Consider the following 26,601-nt stretch of genomic DNA (forward strand, 5'->3'; position numbering starts at 1 on the left):
TATTTTCTGGAGAAATATTTGTTCAGATCCTTTCCCCATTTTAAATTAGGTTATTTTTTATTATTGAGTTATAATAATTTTTATATATTCTAGATACAAGTCCCTTACATAATTTTTTCTCATTCTGACGATCATCTTTTCACCCACTTGATGATGTCCTTTAAAGCACAAAGTCCAATTTACTATCTCTTTTGTTGTTTCTGCTTTTGCTGTCATGTCTAAAAAACTTTGCCTAATCTAAAGTCACAGTTGATATTTTGATAGGGATTGTGTTGAATCTGTAGGTCAATTTGTAAACAATTACCTCTTAATATTAAATCTTCTGATCCTTGGAACATTGGGTGTCTTTATATTTATTTGTCTTTTTTAATTTCTTTCAAAAATGTTTTGTAGTTTTCAGAGTATACATTTTGCATATCTTTTGCTAAATTTATTCCTAGGTATTTTATTCTTTTTGATGCTGTTATAAGTGGAATTGTTTTTCTTAAGTTCATTTTCAGATTGTTCATTGCAAGTGTATAGAAATAACAGTTGATTTTTATTTTTTTTTTTTTATTTTTTTTTTAAAATATATTTTATTGATTTTTTACAGAGAGGAAGGGAGAGGGATAGAGAGTTAGAAACATCGATGAGAGAGAAACATCGATCAGCTGCCTCCTGCACACTCCCCACTGGGGATGTGCCCGCAACCAAGGTACATGCCCTTGACCGGAATCGAACCTGGGACCCTTCAGTCCGCAGACCGACGCTCTATCCACTGAGCCAAACCGGTTTCGGCTTCAGTTGATTTTTATATAGTGACCTTGTGTCCTGCAACTTTAATGAGCTCCTTTGTTAGCTCTAATAGGTTTTTAGTGTATTCCTCATGATATTATATATATATACTAGAGGCCCGGTGCATGAAAGTTAATGCACTGGAGTGGGGGGGGGGGGGTCCCTCAGCTCGGCCTGCCCCCTCTCACAGTTTGGGAGCCCTCAGGGGCGGGAGGCAACCCAGAGATCAGGGGAAGGTGACGCCCCATCACACCTCTGTTGCTGCTACTGCCGGCAGCACATTCCTCGGCTGCCCTGGTTACCTAAGTCTCAGCCGTCCCTGGGTTGCTGGGCAGCTGACATCCAAGGCTTGCCTGCGCCTCGGGCCAGCCCTGGGTGGCGGGGGGGGGGGGGAGGGGTGGTCCTAGGGGACTCCGGAGGCAGGCGCGTGGAGCGGACGGGCCCACCTGCCTCCCCGGTGGGGCTGAGGGGACTGGGCGCTGCCATCTTGTGGCTGTGGGCGCCGCCATCTTTGAGGGCATGGCAGTCAATTAGCATATTCCCTCCTTATTGGCTTTGGGCGCCGCCATCTTTGCTATGGAGTGAGGGTCAATTAGCATATTCACTCTTTATTAGATAGGATGACCATATATCTACAAATAGAGATAATTATTTTTATTTCAGTCTGGATGCCTCTTGTTTTATTTTCTTAACATTGTTGCCCTGGTTAGAGCCTCCAATACAAGCCTATCTAATAAAAGAGTAATATGCAAATTGACTATACCTCTGCTTCACCCACAAGCCATGCCCACCAGCCAATCAGGAGCAAGTATGCAAATTAACCCAACCAAGATGGCTGCGGCCATGGAGCGAGCAGGAGGCTTGGGTTTCCCCGGCATTGGAGGAAGCCAAGCTTTCCGCCTGCCCTGGCCTGCCCTGGCCTGCACTCGAGGCTACAAAATTTCAATTATAGAAAATAAATAAATCCCAATAAAAATGACTGCGGCCACAGAGTGAGCAGGAGGCTTGGGTTTCCCCGGCGAAGGAGGAAACCAAACTTCCTGGCCTGCACTCAAGGCTACAAAGTTTCAATTATAGAAGATAAATAAATCCCAGATACCAGGGCCTCCACTTGGGTTGCCGGGGGTGTGGCCGGCCTGCAAACCACCAAGGCCCCTCGCCCATGCCGCCCCATGCCCCAAAGGGACCCCCACCCTGATCCAGGACACCCTTCAGGGCAAACCAGCCAGCCCCAACCCGTGCACCAGGCCTCTATCCTATCTAATCCTATCTAATAAATGAATAATATGCAAATTGACTGTCACTCCAACACACAAGATGGCTGCCCCCATGTGGACACAAGATGGCCACCACAAGATGGCCAGCAGGGGAGGGCAGATGGGAGGGACCAGGCCTGCAAGGGAGGGCAGTTGTGGGCAATCAGCTCAGCAGGGGATGGCAGGTGGGGGTGACCAGGCCTGCAAGGGAGGGCAGTTGGTGGTGATCAGGCCAGCAGTGGCGGGCAGTTGAGGCAGACCATGCCTGCAAGGGAGGGCAGTTGGGGGCGATCAAGCCTGCAGGGGAGGGCAGTTGAGGCGGACCAGGCCTGCAAGCAAGGGCAGTTGGGGGCGATCAAGCCTGCAGGGGAAGGCAGTTAGGGGTGACCAGGCCAGCAGAGGAGGGAAGTTGGGGGCGACCAGGCCTGCAGGGAAGGGCAGTTGGGGAGGACCCAGGCCTGCAGGGGAGGGCAGTTGGGGGTGACCAGGCCTTCAGGGGAAGGCACTTAGGGGCAATCAGGCTGGCAGAAGAGCAGTTAGGCATCAATCAGGCTGGCAGGGGAGTGGTTAGGGCAGAGGTGGGCAAACTTTTTGACTCGAGGGCCACAATGGGTTCTTAAACTGGACCGGAGGGCCAGAACAAAAGCATGGATGGAGTGTTTGTGTGAACTAATCTAAATTCAAAGTAAACATCATTACATAAAAGGGTACGGTCTTTTTTTTTTTTATTTCAATAGTTTTATTCATTTCAAACATTTTAACGAGAACAATGTAAACACTAATTATTATAATTTGAAACTTCAAAAAATGGAGGAAACATAGCATAATAACATACCTTATATTGAAGATGGCAAAGGCAAAATAAAATTGCCTAACAAAGGAAAGGTACAAAAGCCTTTCAAATTAAACTTAAATATAATAAAATAATTTAAAACTAAAACAAATAGAAAAGAACAAAATGTGTAAACAGTAAATTAAACATTTTCTTTAGTGCAACTTCCAAATTATGCCCGGGACTTAGATGTAGATGGCAATGTAGACTGGGTTGAAAGGTTTTTGGTCTTGAAAACATCAACTTCAGTGGGAACAGTGTTGTTGGTCTCCTTTTTAGCTAATGCTCTGATACTGTGCTCTCCAGGGGCGTGTCTCCCTACATCACCACGATAACGTGTCTACGCATTCCCAGGGTGATGTCGGGGGACGCGTCCTGTCCGCGGGCATTACAAGGAGCCTCTGGAAGATTGAGAGGTTGTTCCTTCTACTGAATGGGCAGATATAAATCCGCCCACTCAGAAGAAGGAGCTGTGGCCGTGTTTCCCGACATTGCCATGTTAACACTGCTGCTGGTGAAGGAGCGGAGGGGAGAGCAAGAGAACCCTCCGCTCTTTCGGCTCCGCGGGCCGGATAGAACAGCCGAACGGGGCGGATCTGGCCCACGGGCCGTAGTTTGCCCATGACTGGGTTAGGGGGTGATCAGGTTGGCAGGCAGAAGCGGTTAGGGGCAATCAGGAAGGCAGGCAGGCGAGCAGTTGGGAACCAGCAGTCCTGGATTGTGAGAGGGATCTCCGACTGCCCGTTTAGGGATCGGGATCGGGCCTAAACAGGCAGTCGGACATCCCTCGAGGGTTCCCAGATTGGAGAGGGTGCAGGCTGGGCTGAGGGACACACACCCCCGTGCACGAATTTCGTGCACCAGGCCTCTAGTCTATAATAATAAAAGCATAATGTGCTAATTAGACTGGACAGCCGAAGGACCTTGCAGCATCCTTCTAGTTGATGCTGCGGCAGTTGGGGCTGAGGCAGAGGCAGTTAGGGGCGATCAGGCAGACAGGCAGAGTAGTTAGGGGCGATCAGGCAGGCAGGCAGGCAGAGTGGTTAGGGGTGATCAGGCAGGTAGGCAGGCAAGTGGTTAGAGGTAATCAGGCAGGCAGGCAGAGTGGTTAGGGACGATCAGGCAGGCAGGCAGGCAGGCAGGCAGGCAGGCAGAGTGGTTAGGGTTGGCCAGGCAGGCAGGCGAGCAGTTAGGAGCCAGTGGTTCTGGTTTGCAAGAGGGTGCAGGCTGGGCTGAGGGACACCCCCAAGCCCTCTTTCCCTCCCCCTACCTCCCCCTCCCCACCCCGTGCATGAATTTCGTGTACTGGGCCTCTAGTATTAAATAGAAGTGGTGAGAGCAGTTACTTCTTTTTCCTAATCTTAAGGGGAAAGCATTCAATCTTTCATCATTGAGTCTGATATTAATTTTGGGTTTTCTTAGATGCCCTTTTTTAGGTTTAAGAAGTTCCCTTCTATTCCTAGTTGCTTAATGTTTCTATTATGAAAGTGTGTTGAATTTTGTCAAATGTTTTCTTTGCATTTATTGAGATCATGTGTTTTTCCCTCCATTTATTCTACTCACATGATGTATTAGTAATTGATTTTTGGATGTTAAACTGACTTTGCTTTCCTGGGATACATCCCATTTGATCATGGTGTACAGTCCTTTTTGTATGCTGTGAATTTAGTTTGTTAGTGTTGAGGATTCTTGTGTCTATATTCATAGGAGATACAATTCTGTAGTTTTCATTTCCTGTGATGCTTCTGTCAGGTTTCATTGTTAGAATAATACTGGCCTTACATAAGGGTTGGAAAGTTTAAATGTTAGCTTTTCTTATTTTATTTCTTGATTTTAAAAGATACTTTCATATATTAATACTCGTATTTTGTGTGGCCTTGAGCCCCTGAAGAATCTGGGAAGAAAGTGGGCTAGGCCTATATAAATTCACCCCAAAAACTGAATGAAAGCAGATGCCTAATGGCTGATGAGGCCAGGTTTAAATCTTCTTTGTCTGCTCTGCCCCAACTAGAGTTGTTGGTATGTAAATTATGTCATCAGTAGTATTTTCAAGCCTTACTTATCATGACAAAAGGAATGATATCTGAGAAACCTCGTTCTTTCTGAATTTCCCATTTTGAAAATGATACCATCGACAGAGAATAAACACTTTCTTTTGTCCTTGGACTTCTGGCCCTTTAATGCTTGTGTTGAGTCTTCAGCCCTGTCTGTGATCTTTCTGCTGATAGAGAGTTGACTGGAGTTTCCGTCTGGAAGAGCCTCCTGGCCCTCCAGGGCCAGGTCTGCTGCTGCTCCAATGTTGCTATCTAGCGTTCCCCAGCAGGCACAGCCCTGCGAACAGTACTTAAGAAGCTTCACACAAATGTAATTCAGCAGACACTGAGCCAGTGCCTTTTGAGTTTGAGGCAGTTTGTAGGTATTTTAGGTATTCCAAGGCAAGTAAGTCCAAGCTGCACTCACCAGGAGGCCTGGCTACCTGGGGTGGGTAGAGAGTGCTATAAACATAAATAACTTACTATAAGGGAGACTCTGCTAAGTGCTTCAGTGAAGGTCAGAATAGAATGTACACACAAGACTGCTGTGGGGCTAAGGATAGTTCTGCTGGCTGTTTAGGGATCACAGGTCAGTTTTGTACTGTGCATTGAATAATTGAGTTCACTTGCAATGATTTGCCCTCTCCTCGGGTTGTTTCTTAGTTTGCTATTATAAAATGAGATGCATCTGTTCTCAGAAGTGTTTGTATATCTTTGAAGCAAACACCATTAAGCTGCAAGTGTCAGTGGTTTTATCTCCTCCCAAGCAAGCCTGCTCAGAATTGAGGGAAGAGAGCGAGCCAGCCAGTTAAGTTGTTTGGGAAATCAGTTTTTGGCACTGATGGCTGTGGGAAGGTGGAGGAGCAGGGCAGGCAGGAGAGAGGGCTGAGAGGAGGGGCTCTCAATGGACTTCTAGTCCCCTTGAAAACCACTCCTCCCACCTGCCCACCCTGCAGTTAGTGACCAGCTCTGCCAGTCCCCTTCACACTGCAGCCAGCCAGCTTGCTGGTTCTGGAGCTTGATTCTCGTTCTTAGTGGCAGCCTGCTTGAAAGCTTTCTGGGACGTCTTGTCACCCACTGAATAAGTTGGAACCTCCCCACCTGGAAGTCCCAACAGCATGGCTTGGCCCCAGGTCACTTTTCCAGGCACATCTTTCTTGTGGCTCACTACATACCAGTGAGACTGAAGTACTTACTGTGCTGCCAAGTGTACTGTCTCCCTTCCCTGAATGCCACAGTCATTGCACAGCCACCTGAGGAATGCTCTGTAACCTGGGACTTCTTCCCACAGCCTGCAGGCGTCTACTTTATGGTGCATATTCTAGTTCTCCCATGTATCATAATTATGTGATGGGCTGATTGTTTTTACTGTAAACATTTCGAAGGTCTGTGGTCTTACTCTTTTATTTTTCTCTTTTTAAATTTCCTTCCCTTTTGCAACTAGTGTTTTTCACAGAGCAGGGCCTCAGTAAATACGTATTAAAGGAAAGAATGTCATTCATGATAGTACTTTTACGCAAGGTTATTGTTGGCTAGCAATAGGGGAGCTGGGGTATTAAGATGGGTCATGGTCAGAGCCATCAGCAGAGGTTTAAATGGCTGGTTAGCATTTTACTTAATCTGATTTGGGATCAACTAGGATTTACAAAAAGTCATGAAGACTTAAAATTATAGATAAAATCCTGTCTGCCTATCAAAACTACAAAATAATTAACTTTTATGATGGCATCATCTCAAGTGAATATGCCACCCATAATTTTAAAAAGTGTTACTGCTTAGCCACATAAATTTCAGTTATATTTAACTCCTGCAAACTAATGAAATGTTACTACAGAAAGGGTCTCTGAAGGATTAGGTATTTCGTGACATTTAAGTGATCCATGTATTATCAGCAAGACCTTTGGGAAAGAGGGGCCAGAAGACTGGTGAGGGAAAAAGGAGAGAATCACGCGGCCTTGGTTTGTTTTGTTTTTATTTGATTGGTAGTGTTATTGCTATACAGAATGTATAAGAATATATTCAACCAACAGAGAGACACTTGTGGACTGTTTGTTAATGTCTGTGTGTTTAAGGAAATGATCGTTGCAAAGTATATTTTAAATCAGTTATACACAAGTATTTTGCCTTAAAAACACAATAACGATACACATTCAATATATATGAATTCCACTGAGTGGATTTACTGACTTAGATGCTTCAGGTTAAATCCCAGAGATGTTTAATCTGGGCTCCATGGCTCCAGTGGGTCTCAGGTGACCTAGCAGCCCCGTGACCTCCCTTCTCCACAAGTGTCCAGGTACATAGATGTAATGAATAGAAGGAATTCCTGAATTGGGTGGAAGGTTCAACGGCGCTCCAGGGCCCCTTCTAGCTCTACTCTACCAGTCACTGCTTGAGGCTTAGAAGGCGGAGTGAGAAAATGTTATCCATACTCTCAATCTAGCAGTTCCCCTTGGACTTTGCCCAAATCTAAGATGGTTTTCCATGAAGTAAATGATATCTTATAGTAATTACTGTTACAGGAGACTGTTGTTTTATAAAGTGCTTTGAATTCCTCAGACCAGATGTGCTGTTTAAATGTTACAGTTAATCTAGATTTCATGCCTCTGTTGATTCAGTTCTCCAAAACAAATGGAGTGTTTACTACTCAGTAAACCTCTCATGTTGGAGCTTGCTGGTATTTATAATGGGGATGATTAAGAAAGGATAAACAATGGGAGAAGAACAAAAGATTTGCTACTGTTTTAGATTTTTAAAAATTTATTTTAAAGGAAGGGAGAGAGAACGAGAGAGAAAGACACACACACACACACACACACACACACACACACACACACACGTCGATATGAGAGAGGAACATTGGTTGCCTCGCACATGCACCCTCAGGGATCAAAACAAGGTAGGGTGTTCTCATATTAAAAGAGCTAACCCTCATGTCTTCTTTCTTTGAGAGGAGAGGGAGCGAAAGTAAATGCGTGCTATTTTCAGTGATTTTAAAAATTTCCTTTAGGATTAATCACAATGAGCGGTTGGAGTTCCTGGGTGATGCTGTCGTCGAGTTTCTGACCAGGTAAGGCGGCTCTTCTCTTCCCCACTAATTGCATTTTATAGGAAACATGCTTGATACATTGCCTTCTTTGTAATTAGCAAATAAGCCATTGAAACGCCTGCTGTGGAGCTTGCCAGCCCCAGGTCTGTGGCTCCTGCTCTGAGAACTTGCCCTTGCAGATGCTGCAGTGAGCAAGATTACAAGGAGGAAGGCCGGCTTCTCTGTCCTGTCAAGTTTATGTTCAAGTTGCCACAGCCACAGAGATGAGCTGGCCTTGGTCTAGATGCTTCAGAGCTTATATTCAATTTATAAAGAAAGGGATGATATTTTAAAATGTCATTTCATTTTCTAGGATTTGTCTTTGATCCCTTTCTCACTCTTTCTGATCTCAAGGGAAGTAAAGCTTACAAGTAATTTTAATGTTGAGATTTGGGGATGCGTATGTTTTCTTCCCAGAAGTGTTTTATGGTCCTTATTTTGGAGGTGGGGGTGGGAAAGTGTATTTTGTGTTTTCATACATAATTTCTCTTTTAAAGGGAGGTAACACATGCTTTTCTTGGAACTATATTGAGCTATTTTTATTCTCTTTAGGTCATTTATTTTCCCAAAAGGATATACTGAGCCAAAGGGGCTGCTGTCTAAGCCTGCTTTCCCTGGACACGTAGGACTAACCAAGCTTAGTGGATCTAAAACACGGTGTGAGATTTAGGAGATATCAGTTGCTATTGTGGTCCAAACTGGTGTTCCATGTGGCCTTCTCCCAGTTCCTGCATTTCCTTATCCGCCCTTGTAGGCTCGTTCTTAGAGCACAACCAGCCACGTGTGCCTATCTCAGTTCCGTGCCTGTCCATCCTTGTGAAGAATATGCCTCCACTGCTGTCCTGCTCGGGGCTTCCTAGGCTTCTCTTCAGGGGCTGCCCAAAGCCTAACCCAAGAAAAGTACTGTTTCTAGGCCCAGTTGTGAGTGTCACATGGGTTTGCTCTTAGCCATGTGTGACATTGTTCAGGTCTTTGTTGCCATCAGATTCCAGAGGAACCTTTCAACAGAAATAACGGTGAAAACATGAGTGAATGGTGCTGTTCGGGTTTCAGCACATTCAGATAAACTGTGCTTTCTGTTAAACATTCAAAGGCTTTCAGTCAAACCCTTCAATTTAGTTCAGTTCAGCCGGTGTCTCCTGTGCAGATCCCTTGCCTGGCCTACTTTTGCGGCTCAGAGCCACAGACAGAATGCTGTGATGCATGTTTATTTATGTGCTTTTCTTTTTTGCAGTGTCCACTTGTACTATTTGTTTCCTAGTCTGGAGGAAGGAGGGTTAGCGACTTACCGGACTGCCATCGTCCAGAATCAGCACCTCGCCATGCTAGCCAAGGTGTGTCCGACCTCGGAGCCTGGCGTGGAGCCTGGCGTGCTCCTCCTCAGCCCGTGCAGTTTTGCATTTGAATCAGTACCTCTTTGGCATGTGTTAGGGCTTAGTATTTTATAGACCAGGAAGGATTTTTTTGTTTGGGTTTTAAAGATTCAGCCTTATTAGTTCGGTTACCTTTGTGAGTTTCTCCAGCAGCTAATGAACTCCACAGTGTGGTAACTTGATAACAGAAGGGGAAAAATTTGACAGATGTGCAGGAACAGAGTTGGGGAAAAGGAACATGAGAGCAAAAGACATGAATTTTTAAATAATGTTCCTTTGTGTAATATTTCCGTATTATATTTGTTTTTAATTTACTTTAACAAGTAGAATTATAGCTTTGAATATAATACCCCAGGCCATTTATATCCATATGGGATACTTTACAGATCTTTTTGAGAATTCCCCAAAATTACAAATCTCATTAAAGATTTAGGGTTTAGGCTGTCCAGCCAGCCACCTTTACTGAGGCTAGTTACTAACAGAACCTTTTTCTTTTCTTTTTTTTTTTTAATTTATCTTTATTCTTGAAAGTATTACAGATATCCCTCTTACTTCCCCCATTGGCCCCTTATAGCCCGCCCCTCCCCCCTGCTCCAGGCCGTAACCACACTATTGTCCATGGGTTATTCATATACACTGAGTGGCCAGATTATTGTGATCTCTGAACGTACAATAATCTGGCCACTCAGTGTGTGTGTCTGTGTGTGTGTGTGTGTGTGTGTGTATTAGCGGCCCGGTTCATGAATTCGTGCATGGGTGGGGTCCGGCCAGCCTGGCCAGGGAGGGGGAGGGGACATTGGCAGTTGGCCGGCCTGCCTGCTGGTCGAACTCCTGGTTGAGGAGACAATTTGCATATTAGCCTTTTATTATATAGGCTATACACTGAGTGGCCAGATTATTATGCGTTCAGAGATCATAATAATCTGGCCACTCAGTGTATGCATTTAAGTCTTTGGTTAATCTCTTCCCACCCACCAGAACCTTTTCTCAACTTAGATTCATGGTAGGCATATTACTTCATCATCTCATTTGATGTTCCTATCTCTGTGCAGTGTTTCATCATAATACATCATAACAGATAGAACATGTGCACTTGCATTGGCCACAAGATTCTTCCTCTTGCAACGGGTCCCGGGACAGAGTGTCGTTCTCTTCCCCAGGCCTCTGCTTTCTCATCTGCACAAGGGAGATGGCATCAGCACCTGCCATGCAGAGTAGCTGTGAGAACTGCATGACATTGTCATTTGAATGTTAATGACTGTGTTTATACAGGGCTCAGCACCATGCCTGTTCATCCTAACAATCACCCAAACATGTAAGTGAGTTAGAAGGAGTTCATTGTTTTTGTTGCTGCCACTATTCTCATTATAAATCATTACATTTTATAGACCTGTGGATTTATTCTGTAGCAGGGGGGATGGTGCCCCTCCAATCCCCAACTGATGATCCACTGAAAAAGCTTTTGTGAGTTTACCTTCATTTTTGCCTTAAGTAATTTTTATTGTTTTCTTCATTTTGATATCAGTGATGGAATTTGATAGAAATGACTATGTAAAATCCATTCTAGTTTTATGACTGACAAGGCATTAATTACATTCAAATTGTGGTTAATTTTATCCCCTGGTTTTTGTGCAGCAAGAGTGCATTGTTGTGTTTTCTGTAGCAGCGTCATCATCATGGTTACAGGTAGGCTTTGTCCCAGGTTTAGTGGAATCTGAAAATAGCAATAATGATGACTCGAAGAGAAACTATAGGCAACAGGTGTGCTAACTTGGTTTTAGCGGCCTCACAATGCACAAAATTCCACAACTCTAAGTAAAACTACTTCAGGGTTCAGTTGATTAAATTGTCAAGCTGCTTCCTGGTCCACGTTAATGTCCACTGGAAATACATGTTAATAAATAGATCGTCACCCTTCCTCCATTGTTTTCTTTCTAGTTTCAGATATAATGAAATTGCATAATTATTTTTCAAATAATTTTAGAGAGGATATTTACAAAGTCTAAGAAGGTGCCATATCAGGAAAAGAGAAACAGTCACGTAACACATTGGGTGTTTTCAAAGTGGGGTGGCCAGTTTTTTCCTTCATGAATTTCTATGTGATCTTCCTCCACACCAACTTCCAACATTCCCAAAGCACACACACCCGTCTGCTCCTGCAGAAGGCAGTGGCGGTCTTGCTCTCCTGTCTGTTCCAGTGGACCTTGACCATTTGGGAGGAGGGGACTTAATGGAGGACTGCTGACCTCTTTGAGAATTTAGTAAAGCTCTAGGTCAACTCTTCAGACAATGAACATTTTAACACATGCAAGTTGTACATTACTCCTTTTTAAAAGTTTCACTAATGCCTGCATGAGAAGATTATGAGAAGTTGGAAAATTCATAGGATTCCAAAATAGTTGTTTATAATATAAAATATGGCTTGCAGTCTGTTCTCAAGGAGGGCTCCGGAGATGGCAAACAATTGAGTTTTCCCAGTGAAGTTGTGAAACAGATCAAATTTACAAATTTTGGTATAAACTCTTCTACTTAGGGATCAATGTTTTTAAGAGGTATTTTCTGCTGTTGCATTTGTGGTAGTCAATACTCTCATTTGAGTTTATTTTATACTCATGAATTCCTAGCAGTACAAAATACTGGTAGCATATATGTCTTGTTTTTTTTTTTTTTTTTTTTTTTCTAATTTCTTTATTGACTAAGGTATTACATATGTGTCCTTATTCCCCCATTACCCCCCACCTCCCATTCATGACCCCACTCCCCTGTTGTCTGTGTCCATTGATTAGGCTTATATGCATGCATATAAGTCCTTTGGTTGATCACTCCCCCTTAGCCCCCTCTCCCCTACCTTCGCTGAGGTTTCATGTTCTGATTGATGCTTCTCTGTCTCTGGATCTATTTTTGTTCATCAGTTTATGTTGTTCATTATATTCCACAAATGAGTGAGATCATGTGATATTTATCTTTCTCTGCTTGGCTTATTTCACTTAGCATAATTCTCTCCATCTCCATCCATGTTGTTGCAAATAGTAAGGACTCCTTCTTTTTCACCACAGCGTAGTATTCCATGGTGTAGATGTACCACACTTTTTTAATCCACTTACCTGCTGATGGGCACTTAGGCTGTTTCCAAATCTTAGCTATGGTGAAATGTGCTGCTATGAACATAGGGGTGCATATATCCTTTCTGATTCGTGTTTCTAGTTTCTTGGGATATAATCCTAGAAGTGGGATCACTGGGTCAAATGGGAGTTCCATTTTTAGTTTTTTGAGGAAACTCCATACTGTTCTCCACAGTGGCTGCACCAATCTGCATTCCCACCAGCAGTGCACGAGGGTTCCTTTTGCTCCGCATCCTCACCAGCACTTGTCATTTGTTAATTTGTTGATAATAGCCATTCTGACAGGTGTGAGATGGTACCGCATTGTTGTTTTGATTTGCATCTCTCTGATGATTAGTGACTTTGAGCAGGTTTTCATATGTCTCTTGGCTTTCCTTCTGTCTTCTTTAGAAAAATGTCTATTTTGATCAGTTGCCCATTTTTTGATTGGGTTCTTTATCTTATTTTTGTTAAGCTGCATGAGTTCCCTGTAAATTTTGGAGATTAAACACTTATCGTTGATATCATTGGCAAATATGTTCTCCCATGCAGTGGGCTTTCTTGTTGTTTTGTTGATGGTCTCCTTTGCTGTGCAAAAGCTTTTTATTTTGATGTAGTCCCATTTGTTTATTTTCTCTTTAGTTTCCATTGCCATAGGAGCAGCAGTGAAGAATTTGCTTCGGCATGTGTCAGAGATTTTTCTGGCTGTGGATTCCTCTAGTATTTTTATGGTTTCTCGTATGTTTAAGTCCCTGATCCATTTTGAGTTTATTTTTGTGTATGGTGTAAGTTGATGGTCTACTTTCATTGTTTTGCATGTATCTGTCCAATTTTCCCAACACCATTTATTGAAGAGACTGTCTTGACTCCATTGTATGTTCATGCCTCCGTTGTGAAATATTAATTGAGCATAGTGATTTCGGTCGATTTCTGGGTTCTCTATTCTATTCCATTGATCTATATGTCTGTTCTTGTGCCAGTACCAGGCAGTTTTGAGAACAGTGGCTTTGTAATACAGCTTGAAATCTGGTATTGAGATCCCACCTACTTTGTTCTTCTTTCTCAGGATTGCTGTGGCTATTCGGGGTCTTTTTTTATTCCAGATGAATTTTTGGAGAGTTCTTTCTAAGTCGGTGAAATATGCTGTTGGTATTTTAATGGAGAGTGCATTGAATCTATCGATTGCTTTGGGTAGTATGGACATTTTAATGATGTTGATTCTCCCAATCCATGAACATGGCATGTTCTTCCATCTGTTTACGTCTTCCTCTGTCTCTTTTTTCAGTGTCCTGTAGTTTTCCCCGTATAGGTCTTTTACCTCCTTAGTTAAGTTTATTCCTAGGTATCTTAATTTTTTTGGTGCGGTGGTAAGTGGGATTGCTTTTTTAGTCTCTCTTTCTGTAAGTTCATTATTGGTGTATAGAAATGCCATAGATTTGTTGGCGTTAATTTTGTATCCTGCTACATTGCCGAATTCATTTATTAAGTCTATTAGTTTTTTGATGGAGTCTTGTCTTTCGGGTTTTTTATGTGCAATATCATGTCATCTGCAAATAAGGACAGCTTTACTTCTTCTTTTCCAATTTGGATGCCTTTTAATTCTTCTTCTTGTCTAATTGCAATGGCTAATACTTCCAGTACTATGTCGAACAGGAGTGGTGAGAGTGGGCATGCCTGACTTGTTCCTATTCTAAGGGGAAATGTTTTTAGTTTTTGCCCATTGAGTATGATGTTAGCTGTGGGTTTATCATATATAGCTTTTATGATGTTGAGGAATGATCCTTCTATTCCCACTTTGTTGAGAGTTTTTATCAAGAAAGGGTGTTGGATTTTGTCAAATGCTTTTTCTGCATCAATTGATATGACTATGTGATTTTCATCTCTCAATTTGTTTATGTGATGTATCACATTTATTGATTTGCAGATATTGTACCATCCTTGCATTCCTGGGATAAATCCTACTTGGTCATGGTGTATGATCTTTCTGATGTAGTGCTGGATCCGATTTGCTAGAATTTTGTTGAGAATTTTGGCATCTATGTTCATGAGGGATATTGGCCTGTAATTCTCTTTCATTGTGTTGTCTTTATCTGGTTTTGGTATTAGGGTGATGCTGGCTTCATAGAATGAGCTTGGAAGTGTTCCTTCCTTTTGAATTTTTTGGAATAGTCTGAGGAGGATAGGTTTTAGTTCTTCCTTGAATGTTTGGTAAAACTCCCCTGTGAAGCTGTGTGTCCCCGGGCTTTTGTTTGCTGGAAGTTTTTTGATGACTGCTTCCATTTCTTCCATAGTTATTGGCCTATTGAGATGTTTAGATTCTTCCTGATTGAGTTTTGGAAGGTTATATTTTTCTAGGAATATATCCATTTCCTCCAGGTTGTCCAGTTTGTTGGAATAGAGTTGTTCGTAGTATTTTTTAACAATCCTTTGTATTTCGGCGGGATCTGTTGTTATTTCACTTCTTTCATTTCTGATTTTGTTGATTTGAGTCCTCTCTCTTTGCTTCTTGGTGAACCTGGCTAGAGGTTCATCAATCTTGCTTATCCTTTCAAAGAACCAGTTCTTGGTTTTGTTGATCTTTTGTATTGTTTTTTTGGTCTCAGTGTCGTTTATCTCTGCTCTAATCTTTATTATTTCCTTCCTTCTGCTTACACTGGGCTTTTCTTGTTGCTCTCTTTCTAACTCTTTGAGTTGTAGGGTTAGGTAATTTATTACCATTGTTTCTTGTTTTTTTTGCAGTAGGCTTGTAGAGCTATGAACTTCCCTCTCAAGACTGCTTTCGCTGTGTCCCATAGATTTTGGATTGTTGTGTTTTCATTGTCATTTGTTGCCATGATGTTTTTTATTTCTTCCTTGATCTCTCTGGTAACCCAGTCATTGTTTAATAGCATGCTGTTAAGTCTCCATGTGTTTGATTTTTTTGGATTGTTTTTATTGTAGTTGATTTCCAGTTTTATACCACTGTGATCTGAGAAGATGCTTGATATGATTTCTATCTTCTTGAATTTGAAGAGACTTTGCCTTGTCCCAACATATGGTCTATCTTTGAAAATGACCCATGTGCACTTGAGAAGAATGTATATTCTGTGGCTTAGGGTGAAATGTTCTGAAGATGTCAATTAATTCCATCTGGTCTAGTGAGTCATTTAGGATTGATGTTTCTTTGCTGATTTTTTGTTTAGACGATTTGTCCAATGGTGATAGTGGGGTATTAAAGTCTCCTACTATGATTGTATTGCTGTCAGTTTCTCCTTTGATATCTTCCAGGAGTTTTTTTATGTATTTGGGTGCTCCTGTATTGGGTGCATATATGTTTACCAGAGTTATTTCTTCTTGTTGGATTGCTCCCTTTAGTATTATGAAGTGGCCTTCCTTATCTCTTGTTATGTCCTTCACTTTGAGATCTAATTTGTCAGATATAAGTATTGCTACCCCAGCTTTTTTTTCATTTCCCGTCGCCTGAAAAACCTTTTTCCATCCCTTCACCCTCAGTCTGTGTGCGTCTTTTTTCTGAGTTGGTTTACTTGTAGACAGCAGATATATGGGTCGTGTTTTCTTAATCCAATCCATTACCCTTTGTCTTTTGATTGGGGCAATTAATCCATTTACATTTAAAGTTATTATTGATAGGTACTTATTTGTCCCCATTTTTATTCTTTACCCCTGTGTTCCTTCTTTGCTTCCTATTTCTTTCTTTCTTTCTTTTTTTTTTTTTTTTTTACAGCAGACCCTTTAGCATTTCTTGCATTGCTGGTTTGGTGGTAATGAATTCCCTTAGTCCTATTTTGTCTGTGAAGCTCCTGATTTCACCTTCAATTTTGATTGATAGCCTTGCTGGGTACAGTATCCTTGGATTTAGACCCTTCTTTTGCATGACTTTGTATATTTCATTCCATTCCCTTCTGGCCTGATGAGTTTCTGTTGAGAAATCAGTTGCTAGTGTGATGTGGGTTCCTTTGTAGGTAACTTTCTGCCTCTCTTTGGTCGCTTTTAAGATTCTTACTTTGTCATTGGTGTTTGTCAATTTAATTATAATGTGCCTTGGCGTCGGTATTTTGGGGTTCATTTTGCTTGGGACTCTGTGAGCTTTTTGGATTTGTGTGGGTTTTTTCTTCCCTATATCAGGGAAGTTTTCTGTCATTATTTCTTCAAAGAGGTTTTCTATTCCTTGCTCAGTTTCCTCTCCTTCTGGCACCCCTATTATGTGGATGTTGTTTTGTTTCGTGTTGTCCCAAAGTTCCCTTAGGCTCTCCTCATGCTTTTTAATTTTTTTTTCTAGAAGCTGCTCTACTTGGGTATTTTTTTCTACCTTGTCTTCTAGCTCACTGATGCAGTCCTCTGCTTCTTCTAGTCTACTCTTGAGGCTTTCTATTGAGTTCATGAAAATGTCATGAAAATGAAAATGTCATTTTTCATTTCTTCTTGGTTCTTCTTCATTTCCTCTTGGTTCTTACTCATATTGTCGAATTTGTCTTCCATTCTTTTCATCCACCTTATGACCATTTCTCTGAATTCTTTCTCTGACAGGTTGCTTGCCTCCATTTCGTTTACTTTCTTTTCTGGTGATGCCTGCTTTTCTTTCATATGCGGGCTGTTTCTTTGTCTCCCCATGGTCTCTCTTCTCCGGGTGTCTGGTCATGTAGTTCTCTCTCTCCTGCGTTGATTTAAAGGCACAAAATACAGCACAACCAGGTACAACACACAAGGCACTGAACAGAAATGTATTCACGATATTAATAACTCCAAATAAAGGTGACCACCAGAGAAAGGCAAATTAGGGGATAGGAGAGAAAGAAGAAGAGAAGAAAGAAAGAAAGGAGTGCCAAATTGAAATTGGGAAAAGGGAAAAAAAGTAAGAGAGAAAAGAAAGAGAATAAGAAAGAAAAGGGGAACAAACTATATATATGGGGAGAAAACTCCAATAGAACAGCCACTAATCCCAGCAAATGCCAGCAACAAGTACCTGGAGATGAATACAAACTACAAGCAACTACTAATATCAAGCGAGGCGAGGGAAAACAGAAGCAAAAAACAAACAAAAACAAAGCAAACCAAAAAAAAACACAACAAAAAAAAGAATAAGCAAAACAATCTCACAAACAAGCATAAAAAATCGATATAATCAACATTCAAGCAAACGGCAACCAAAGGACAGAGAGAAAAACAATTTTTTTGGATAGTGAAGACAGAGAAGAGAGAGGTGTGTATGAACTTAGAGCAGGGGATTGGAAATTAGATATATAAGTAGTGTGAAATTTTAACGGGGTAAAAAGAAAGAATAGGGAGAATCTAAAGCAGTAGAAGGGTAAGAGAAACAGGACAACAAAAGGGGAATAGTTAGGAAGAGAGTGATGGCATAAAGGTAGAGTTGAGATAGAGTAGACTGATGTTAAAGGAAAGATGAAAACAGAATGTAAAACACTAATCTCAAAGTCAAATAAAGAGAAAATAAAATGACACTTTTTTAAAAACGGTATAATAGTAGTAGTAATAATACTGATTGAAAATAAAAATGTAATAATTAAAAGGGTAAAATCAAGTGAAGAAAAAAGAAAAAAAATTAGTTTCTTAAGTAAAAGATGAAAAAATAATAAAAATAACAAAAATAAAATGTGCAGTAGTGAAGGTCATTCACTTCCCCTATTGTTCTGTTTGGCACACCTGTTTCCCAGTCAGGACAGTATTGCAGTTCCCTGCGTTCCACTGCTCCTCAGTGTTGTAAGCCAGTCCTGATTTTTTTTTTTTTAATATATTTTATTGATATTTTACAGAGAGGAAGGGAGAGGGATAGAGAGCTAGAAACATCGATGAGAGAGCAACATCGATCAGCTGCCTCCTGCACACCTCCCACTGGGGATGTGCCTGCAACCAAGGTACATGCCCTTGACCGGAATCGAACCCGGGACCCTTCAGTCCACAGGCCGACGCTCTATCCACTGAGCCAAACCGGTTTCGGCTCCAGTCCTGATTTTTAAGCAGGCCGTGTGTCTTACTCTCTTGTATTCCTTTATTTGTGATTACACAAGAGTCAATTTGTGATTCAACCCCTGGGTGGCAGTGTTTCTGGATTGACCTCTGGGTCTATAGGTCCTCTCTAGCCTGTGCTTAGAACCTGCTTTCCCTGTGGCACTCAATACTGGTTTGTGGGAGTGGGCTGCCCCAGAGCTGGTTCTCTGAAGGTCACTCCCCGCTCCGATCCCCAGCTTCCAGAAAAACAAATTTCCGCTGCAGTCTCCTAGGGTGTCCCCAACTGGGTGATCCCATGCACTGGGCTCAGCAATCAGAAGCAAGGATTTAAAGAGGAGAAAGCACAAGTGTGTGAACTCCGGGGATGCGCATAAGTCTGCACAGTCCTTCCTTCCCCCCGTGTCCAAGTAGCCGGCACACTTTTAAAATTTTTTGGCTGACTTTCTGCGTCTGATCAAAATGGGTTGCTTTTTAGAGATCCCCTCTGTTAGCAGCTCTGAGGACCCCCTTCCACATTCATGGATCACGCCAGCCTCAACAGCAATGGATTTTTCTAGGCGCAGACTTCCCCTGGCCCTCAAGCTCCCACAGTGCACGCGTTTCTCTGTCCTGCCGGGACCAGAGATCTCACCTTATCCCAGGCGAAATCTGACCTTTCCGTGGTGGAGTGTAGAGCTCCTCTGAGTCGGTGTGTTTGTGCCAATTGGGGACCGATGCTCTGGTGTTCGCAGCTGTTTGGTGGGTGCTGCAGTTGTAGATTTTCAGGCTTCCGATAACATCCACTTTCCCCTCCAAGATCGCGCAGCCTCTGCGTCCGAGCCCGTGGCTCCGGGAGTGAACCCGGCTGCAGTGGGGGCTGCCCAGTCAGGGGAGCCCCGTCCAGCAGTCCCCCACCTTCTCCTGGAGTATAGCTGTCCGTTAACTCTCCAACAGACACTCCCCGTGCGACCCTCAGCTGTTCTCTCTATCTACTCCGGGACAAGGCTTGGGATACGTCTGTCTATTCCGCCGCCATTTTTTTTTCTTTTTTTCTTTTTTTTTCTATGTCTTGTTTTTATTGTCTGTCTTTTTTCAACATAAATGGATATGGGTATATTTACATACATACTGAGATATACAAAATCTGAGTCTTTTATCTGAGACTCATACTGTCCTAGGTTGTTCATTGACTTGTGTCTTGTTCCATATTATATGGCATGTTATTGTTTAGTAAGTATTTATTGAATTGAATTACATGGTAATGGAAACAGTAGGTACTGAACTCAAAGTAAAGAGAAAATATGGATAAGAGTAAAATGAAGCCAGAGGTAGAGTTAATAAACACAGATGTATTCATAAGCCCTACACAATTTCTAGGATTGGGCTACAAATTTGGCTTTATATTTTCCTACGGTCAGGTAAAAAGGAAAACATAATTAATTATAAACAGTATTCCCAGAGCCCTTAAAATAAATCCAACCCATTTTTGAGAGGATCTCACTGAGCCTTCAAAAAGGTAAGTATAGAGACCTCATGAAGGGGACACAGGTACAAAGATAGAGGGACCCTCAAATCCTTACCAAAATAAAAAGAAAACATTTTGAGATGTAAGGCATTTTGAAGTCGTCTGAGGGTCCTCATTTACTCTACCACATAAAAATCTAATCTACCAGCATTATAAGTACCACATATCTCTGGGATCAAAGAGGTTAACTTTGGGTTGGGTTTGTGTCTACCTGGACATATTGGGTGAACCCAAAAGCCCATGGTCTTCTAGCAAAGTATTATTCCAGCTTGGGCTAGTGCTTGGTCTGAACTTGGAATAGGGTTTATAGAAGCCTGCTTGGGGAAAAGTCAAGTTTTGTCAGAGCTGAATCATAGGTAAGGACTCCTGATGAATAGTAGACTTAGCTTTCTTTCTATACTGACATCAGCCAATTAATTTTTTACCTTTACCCCTAGGAATGTTGAGTTATTACAGTTGTGATTTTGCCAAATTATTTCTTTTTGTCATTTTTGAATTTTATAGAAACTTGAACTGGATCGATTTATGCTTTATGCCCATGGACCTGACCTTTGCAGAGAATCAGACCTTCGACATGCAATGGCAAATTGTTTTGAAGCATTAATAGGTAATTTCTTTTTTTATACTTCAGTTTCTTGAGTGTCTAAAATGTCTGGAGAGCACATAAAATTCAGTGTGGAGACTTGGGACAGAATGATGTTTTCCCAAAGCATGTGAGGCCCGTAGTATAACTCGCCCCTCGTTGTGCTGTCGTTTTTGTGGTTCCTCTGGGGCAGTCATGCTTTCTTTCCTGCATTGCTGGTGCCTGGGATGGTCTCTTGTCATGTACATGCTTAGATGTGTACACTGAATTGAATTGAAGTGAATTAATATGGAGATGGATTGCTATCCAGATTTGATTCAGAATCACATCCATAAATAAACAGTAACTCAGTTGCTGGCAAGGCCTTAATATTGTTTGTGATCACATTTTAAACTATTTACAAGATTTCTCAGACTTAAACATCTTGAAAACATGGCATTTGTTAAAACCCAGGGCTTAAGTCTCTACAGCTATTATTTATTCTCTTGAAGCAAGACTGATGGAGACCTCTACTTCCTCGGTTTCCTTTTTACTGTAACCAAAGTACAGTCAGTCAGTCATTGCTGTAGGAAAGTTGTGAAGCATTAATTAGCTGGTGATTGCAAGTATTCTTTACAATGAAACGTTACAGTAGATTGACAACTCCTTGATTTTTTTTTTAGATGAATGATTGAATACGTTTTATTTTTCAAAGGCCTTTGTACTGCCTTATCAATTTTGCCCTCTTCCTTTGAAAATGCATATAAAAGCTTATAGTTTTGTGGTGATGATGGTGGCAAGGGAATGTTTAATAATTATCCAGTCTTTTCACAGCTATGTCTTTTTTTGCACAAATGTATCCTATTTTCAGGATTTGTCGGGTGGAATTACTATTCTCTGTATACATAATATTTTTGACAGTTAGTATTATAGTTGGCTCCAGAACCAGGCAGGCATGGTTCAAGTTCTTCTTGCATCATTTTCCACCTTTGTGTCTTCACCAAGTTACTGACTCTTTTTGAGCTCCAGTTTCCTCATCTATGACGTGGAGATAGTATTACTTACCTCACAGTTATTTTACGGATCTTAATATCCATTCCTGGCAGCATCCAATCCACAGCAAACTTGCATTCACCCTACCCCAAATCACCTACTATGAGCCTAAATCCTGTAATTCTTTTTTAAAAATTTATCATTCTTGTTGAAAGTATTACAGATGTTCCCCTTTTTTTGTAACAACCCTCTTACTGAGGCTTCCATGAAAGTGTAGATAAGCATGTGAAAATGGTTTGTGCAGTGCCCAGGGCAGAAGTGCCCCCAAACCCTTCCACATAAAAATCTCTTCTCAATACAAGACAGTTATTAGGAATCTAACTCTTTAATGGTCTGGAGATTTTCTTTTCAACAGGTTAAAAGCATATTTTGTTATTCCGGCAAATCTGGTGTTCATACACTGTACACTTCCAGTTAGGGGAAGACAGAGAGAGTGCGTCTGGTACTGATTTGAAATCCATTGTTAAAATATAAATAGAGACAGTCCCAGTTCTCCACAAATGCTGGTTTCAGTCCAGATCTGTTTGCCTGGCAATGGAGTCACTTAGATCCACGCCGTCCTCCCTGCTCCTTGTCATCCCCCTGAGATCAGAGAGCCGGCAGGGTCTGGCCCGTCACTAGGATCATAACTGTTATTGTTGTCGTTGTTACTGTAAATATCAATAGGTAATTAATGAATTTAGTCATCAAAACCTCTAATGACTAAGTGTCTCAGTATTTTACATGAAAAATGGCCGTTCTGAGGACAGATATGAAAGTATGATTTCAAGAATATGGCTACCCTACTCCAGAGTTATTTGATACGCAATTAAAATGTTACTATAGTACTTCCTGGTAATGATTAATGGTAAATGGGTGTACAGTGCTTAATTATTTAAAAATTTTAAAATAATTATTTTAAATTAAAGATAGAGGTTGTCCTGGTTTTTATTTGCATTGATCTGAACTAAGGTTTTATCTGTGGTCTGAAACAAAAACTATTAATATCGAAAATAAAACATAACATTTTTGTAAAGTCAAGTTTTTGTATGCTCCTTTTATGATGGGAAAAGTTCGTATTTGTCCTCTTTTACTTACAATATTAGGTTTAGATTTTAGTCAATTGAATTTTGTATTTCAGTCTCATTTTTAACACAAAGCATAGCCAAAAGCGGAAAAATACTACGTTTAAGCAATGGCTTTTGATCTTGTCGGTTATTTCTGTGAGTGGGTTCTGGCTTGCCTTTTTGCTTTTTATAGAGATATGTAATTTTCTGTGAATATTAATGCAGCCTTCCTATGGGCATTCTCTTCCTTTTATCTAGGAGCTGTTTACTTGGAGGGAAGCCTGGAGGAAGCCAAACAGTTATTTGGACGCTTACTCTTTAATGATCCGGTATTTATCTCGACTCATTTGATTTTTCTCAGTTACATATCATTACAGAAAATTTTATATCAATTAGTCTTTGTGTTTTAAAGAGGGTGTAGGAGAAGTAAGTACCAAAAATAGCTTATTCACTCGGTTGCAGATGGGAGAGGTCTGTGGACATTTACATGAGGAGTTTGTCTTCTTCTGTCTTTATTTTGAAGTATCTTGGAGTTATGATTTTCTGTTTCATCATCATTGAGTACCTACCCCATGCAGGCTTAGTTGAAACTCTACCCTTTTGGCTTTTCTGTTTATGTTTTATTATCATGTAAATTATGTAGACTAGGGTAAATGTATATTTAAGAAAGTCAGTTCATAGGGAGTTTCTGATAGGGCTCTGAATAAAGAGTATGGAAGTACTTTTTAAAAAAAGCAAATTATAGTTTAAGAAAAATGATAGATTCTGAAGTAGTTTCTGTTGTTACTAAAGTATTAAGCTATGAATATTGCTAGAGCTACCTTTTTAATCCTGTATGTAATAGAGCATACTGGATGCTTTCTGTACCAAAACAAGTCAATTTAACATTTAAAGGGAGAGGCAGCTCTGTATTCCAAATTGAAATGTCATTATAATTGAATGAAATAGCCTTCGTGGAGCAATAAAGAACATAGGAAGCCAGTGTTTTAAGCTTTTGTGCAACCTTCAGCTTAAGTGGCTGTCAGATGTTATTACTGTATTACTTAGGGTAGTTAAAAGAAAAAGAATCAATAGTTTTGAAATATGGGACCTGGACGATATTCCTATTTGAGGATATGATCTTTTTAAAATCTATTTTTATAGATATGTGATGGTTTTATATGTTTGAATTTCCTTCTGATGGGAAAATTATCTACAGACGTTCCATGTCCCCCGTTTTGTCCTGTACCCATAAATAAGTGTGCATCTTGATTTATGTCCATAGCAGACCGAATATATTTGAAGTCCTTTTATCAAATACGAAAATATCTTTGTTCTGGCCTTTCTCTTTTGTTGGCAATTTCAGCCACCTCTGTATTTTGTTTTCTCCCCCAGTCTCACCTCTGTGTGCCTCCTCACTCCTTAAACTCCTCCCCTGCCCCCACCTACTCCCTGCCCCTTTCTCCCATCTTATCTGCATTCCCCATCCACCCCATTCCTGTTTTCCTGAATTAAATACAGCTTTACACCTTGTGTGCTTAATTGCATCAGTTTTTGTTTAGATTCCTTTCTCCCTTTAAACTGCTTCTTTCCCCCTCGTCTGTTTAGCAAGCTTATCTTCTCTTTCCAGTACCCAGTGCAGTGCTGGCGTGTGCAGCGTTTAATAAATATTTGTTAAAGAAATGAAATGAATAAATAACAAAATGAAAAAGCAGAGTCTGAACATTATCTTACAAATGGTACGGCTGAGATTCAGAAGGCCTCCTTGTGCGCCTTTTATGACACAGACCAGGGCTCAGTAATGCATGGTCTTTCCACCTCAGCATGTTCAGGTGCGCACGCCCGGACTTTCTGACTCATTTGACACCTGCATATTGGTTTACATCTGTTAGTTGTAATACATGAGAGACGATGGTGAACCTTTGTATTTTTTTTTAATTTTTTTTATTTTTTTGAGTAATGGTATTGTGAAAGTCTAATCGGCCCAAGACAGCCAGGGACATACCTGTACGCCGACAAAGTCTGAAATATTGACTCCGTACGAGGAGGGAGGGCGCTCACAGAGGGAAGCGGCCATCCTTGCTGTTCCGGGCTGGTGTCCACTGATGCTGAGGAGGGCCAGGGATCAGGGATCTGTTCTTGGTTGGCGGCCTTGTCAGAGGTCGGATTAGGAGAAGCAAGGGATTAATTTGGGATTGGGTGCTGGCAAGAGCCTAGGGCAGTTTAGCAATTGAGTGTCGCCAGCAATCTTTATTTAGGGGTGAGACGAGGCACAGTAGGTCCGAGGGCAGCACTGGCAGCAAAGCAGTAGCCCTGAAAGAGGGGTGGTCTGGCATTTTACAGCTGCTGCAGGCCGTGAGGGAAGCATGGTGAACCTTGCAGCTGGCGTTATCTGTGTCGTCCTCCCAGCCTGTAATAGCAGGGCTATTTTCTCCCTCTCAGCCGGAACTGATTTTTACTCTCTCAGCCCAGTTTTTGTTGGTTTTGGTTTTCCGGTGTGTGTAACTCTTCCCAGTTTACCCCGTACATGCAGAGCCATTCTTTCAATTTGATCATCCCAGTGGCCCTCTTAGAAAGATGGGGGCGATGACTGTAAACTTTCCGGTTCTCTCACTCTCCCATCCTCCTTTTGTCTCTACACATCTGTCCCAGTTTCTAGAAACTAGAAAAACTGTCTTCAAATTGCCGCTGGGCAGATTTATATACATGTTTCATAGACTCCTCATTTCAACAGGTTCAGTGAATGAACTCATCATCTTAGCCCCAAAACATCCTTCTCCTTTATTTTTATGATGTAAACCAGAAACCTTCTACCCTGAAGCTTTTTTCTCCCTGTCTCCATTCAGTTCAGATTCCTCTCAGTTCTGTTCCTAATCTCTCTTGAATTGCTTCACTCTTGGCCGTCCTGCTGCTCTGGGGTTTGTCCTCATTGCTCACCTGAACATTGAACTGCCAGGCCATCGTTCATGCCGCATTCAGTGCTGTCTTCTTTTTAATGCACTGCCTGCCCAAGTCTGTACTATACAACATGGCATTGGATAGTTTTCATAATTCGACTACCACTTATTTTTTCAGTCTCCTTTCGTTTTGCTCCCTCTGTGCCATTCTAGGAATTGCCTTTGTTTAATTTTAATTTAAAAAAAAATTATCTTGAGATTGTTGAAAATATTACAGATGTCCCCCTTTTTCCCCATTGACCCCCCTCCAACCTTTCTGCCCCTCCCCCCCAATTTTAAATTTTTTTAAAGAGTGGTTTTATGTTCACAGTAAAATTGAGAGTAAGGCACTGAAATTCACCATATATTCTTTGCCCCCACACATACATAGCCTCCCCCAGTTTATCAAGATCCCCACCAGAGTGGTACATTTGTTACAGTCAGGGAACATTGACACACATAATCCTGCAAACTCCATCCATAGTTCACATTAGGGTTCACTCTTGGTGTTTCCACATTCTGTGGGTTTTAACATATGTAGACTGACGGGTATCCTTCATTATAGTGTCATACAGACTATTTTCACTGTCCTAAAATCCTCTGTGCTCTGCCAATTAGGTGTGACCCTTTTGGGCCTGTATACTTGGAGACCTATTTGTGCATTTATGGTGCCCTGGTTCTAATTCCCTCCCTCTGCCACTTAATTCCTCGTGTTCTTCTGGATACATCTGAAGAGTCACCTTCTCTCTGAAGCTTTACCTGACACCCCCAGGCAGCATTTTCCTAGCACTTAGTGTATATCCCTGTTATAGAACTTCTCAGAGTTTATTAAATTGTACTTATTTACCTTTATTCTTCTCCACCAGGCTTCTTTGAGGACAGGGATTGTGTCTTATCTTAATAAGCTAATATATAACAGCTATTCAATAAAAATATGCACAAATAGATGTCCCAAGAGTCAATGAACATTTTCCATGAGAGCAAACTGAAGATAGAGGCTTTGCCTAAAAGCTGATGGAGGGTAGAGCTGGGATTCCAATCTGGACCTTTTCCCTGACACCCAGGCGCAGCAGACCCTCGTTTCCAGGTGCAGAGAG

At 41.5% G+C, this 26,601-nt stretch overlaps 1 protein-coding gene across 7 annotated transcripts in view; it reads left to right on the forward strand.

Annotated features, from left to right (window-relative positions):
* DROSHA (drosha ribonuclease III) overlaps positions 1-26,601 on the forward strand; it is a 124,030-nt gene that overhangs the window by 73,018 nt on the left and 24,411 nt on the right. For all 7 annotated transcript variants that reach the window (XM_080680454.1, XM_080680455.1, XM_080680458.1 and 4 more), the window contains 4 exons: positions 7,906-7,965; positions 9,218-9,317; positions 20,433-20,535; positions 22,848-22,918. In XM_080680454.1, the coding sequence (XP_080536580.1) occupies positions 7,906-7,965; positions 9,218-9,317; positions 20,433-20,535; positions 22,848-22,918 (334 nt within the window). The remainder of the gene's footprint in view (positions 1-7,905; positions 7,966-9,217; positions 9,318-20,432; positions 20,536-22,847; positions 22,919-26,601) is intronic.

Source organism: Plecotus auritus (assembly GCF_963455305.1).
Source record: "Plecotus auritus genome assembly, chromosome: 7".
In the NCBI taxonomy this organism is placed as follows: domain Eukaryota; kingdom Metazoa; phylum Chordata; class Mammalia; order Chiroptera; family Vespertilionidae; genus Plecotus; species Plecotus auritus.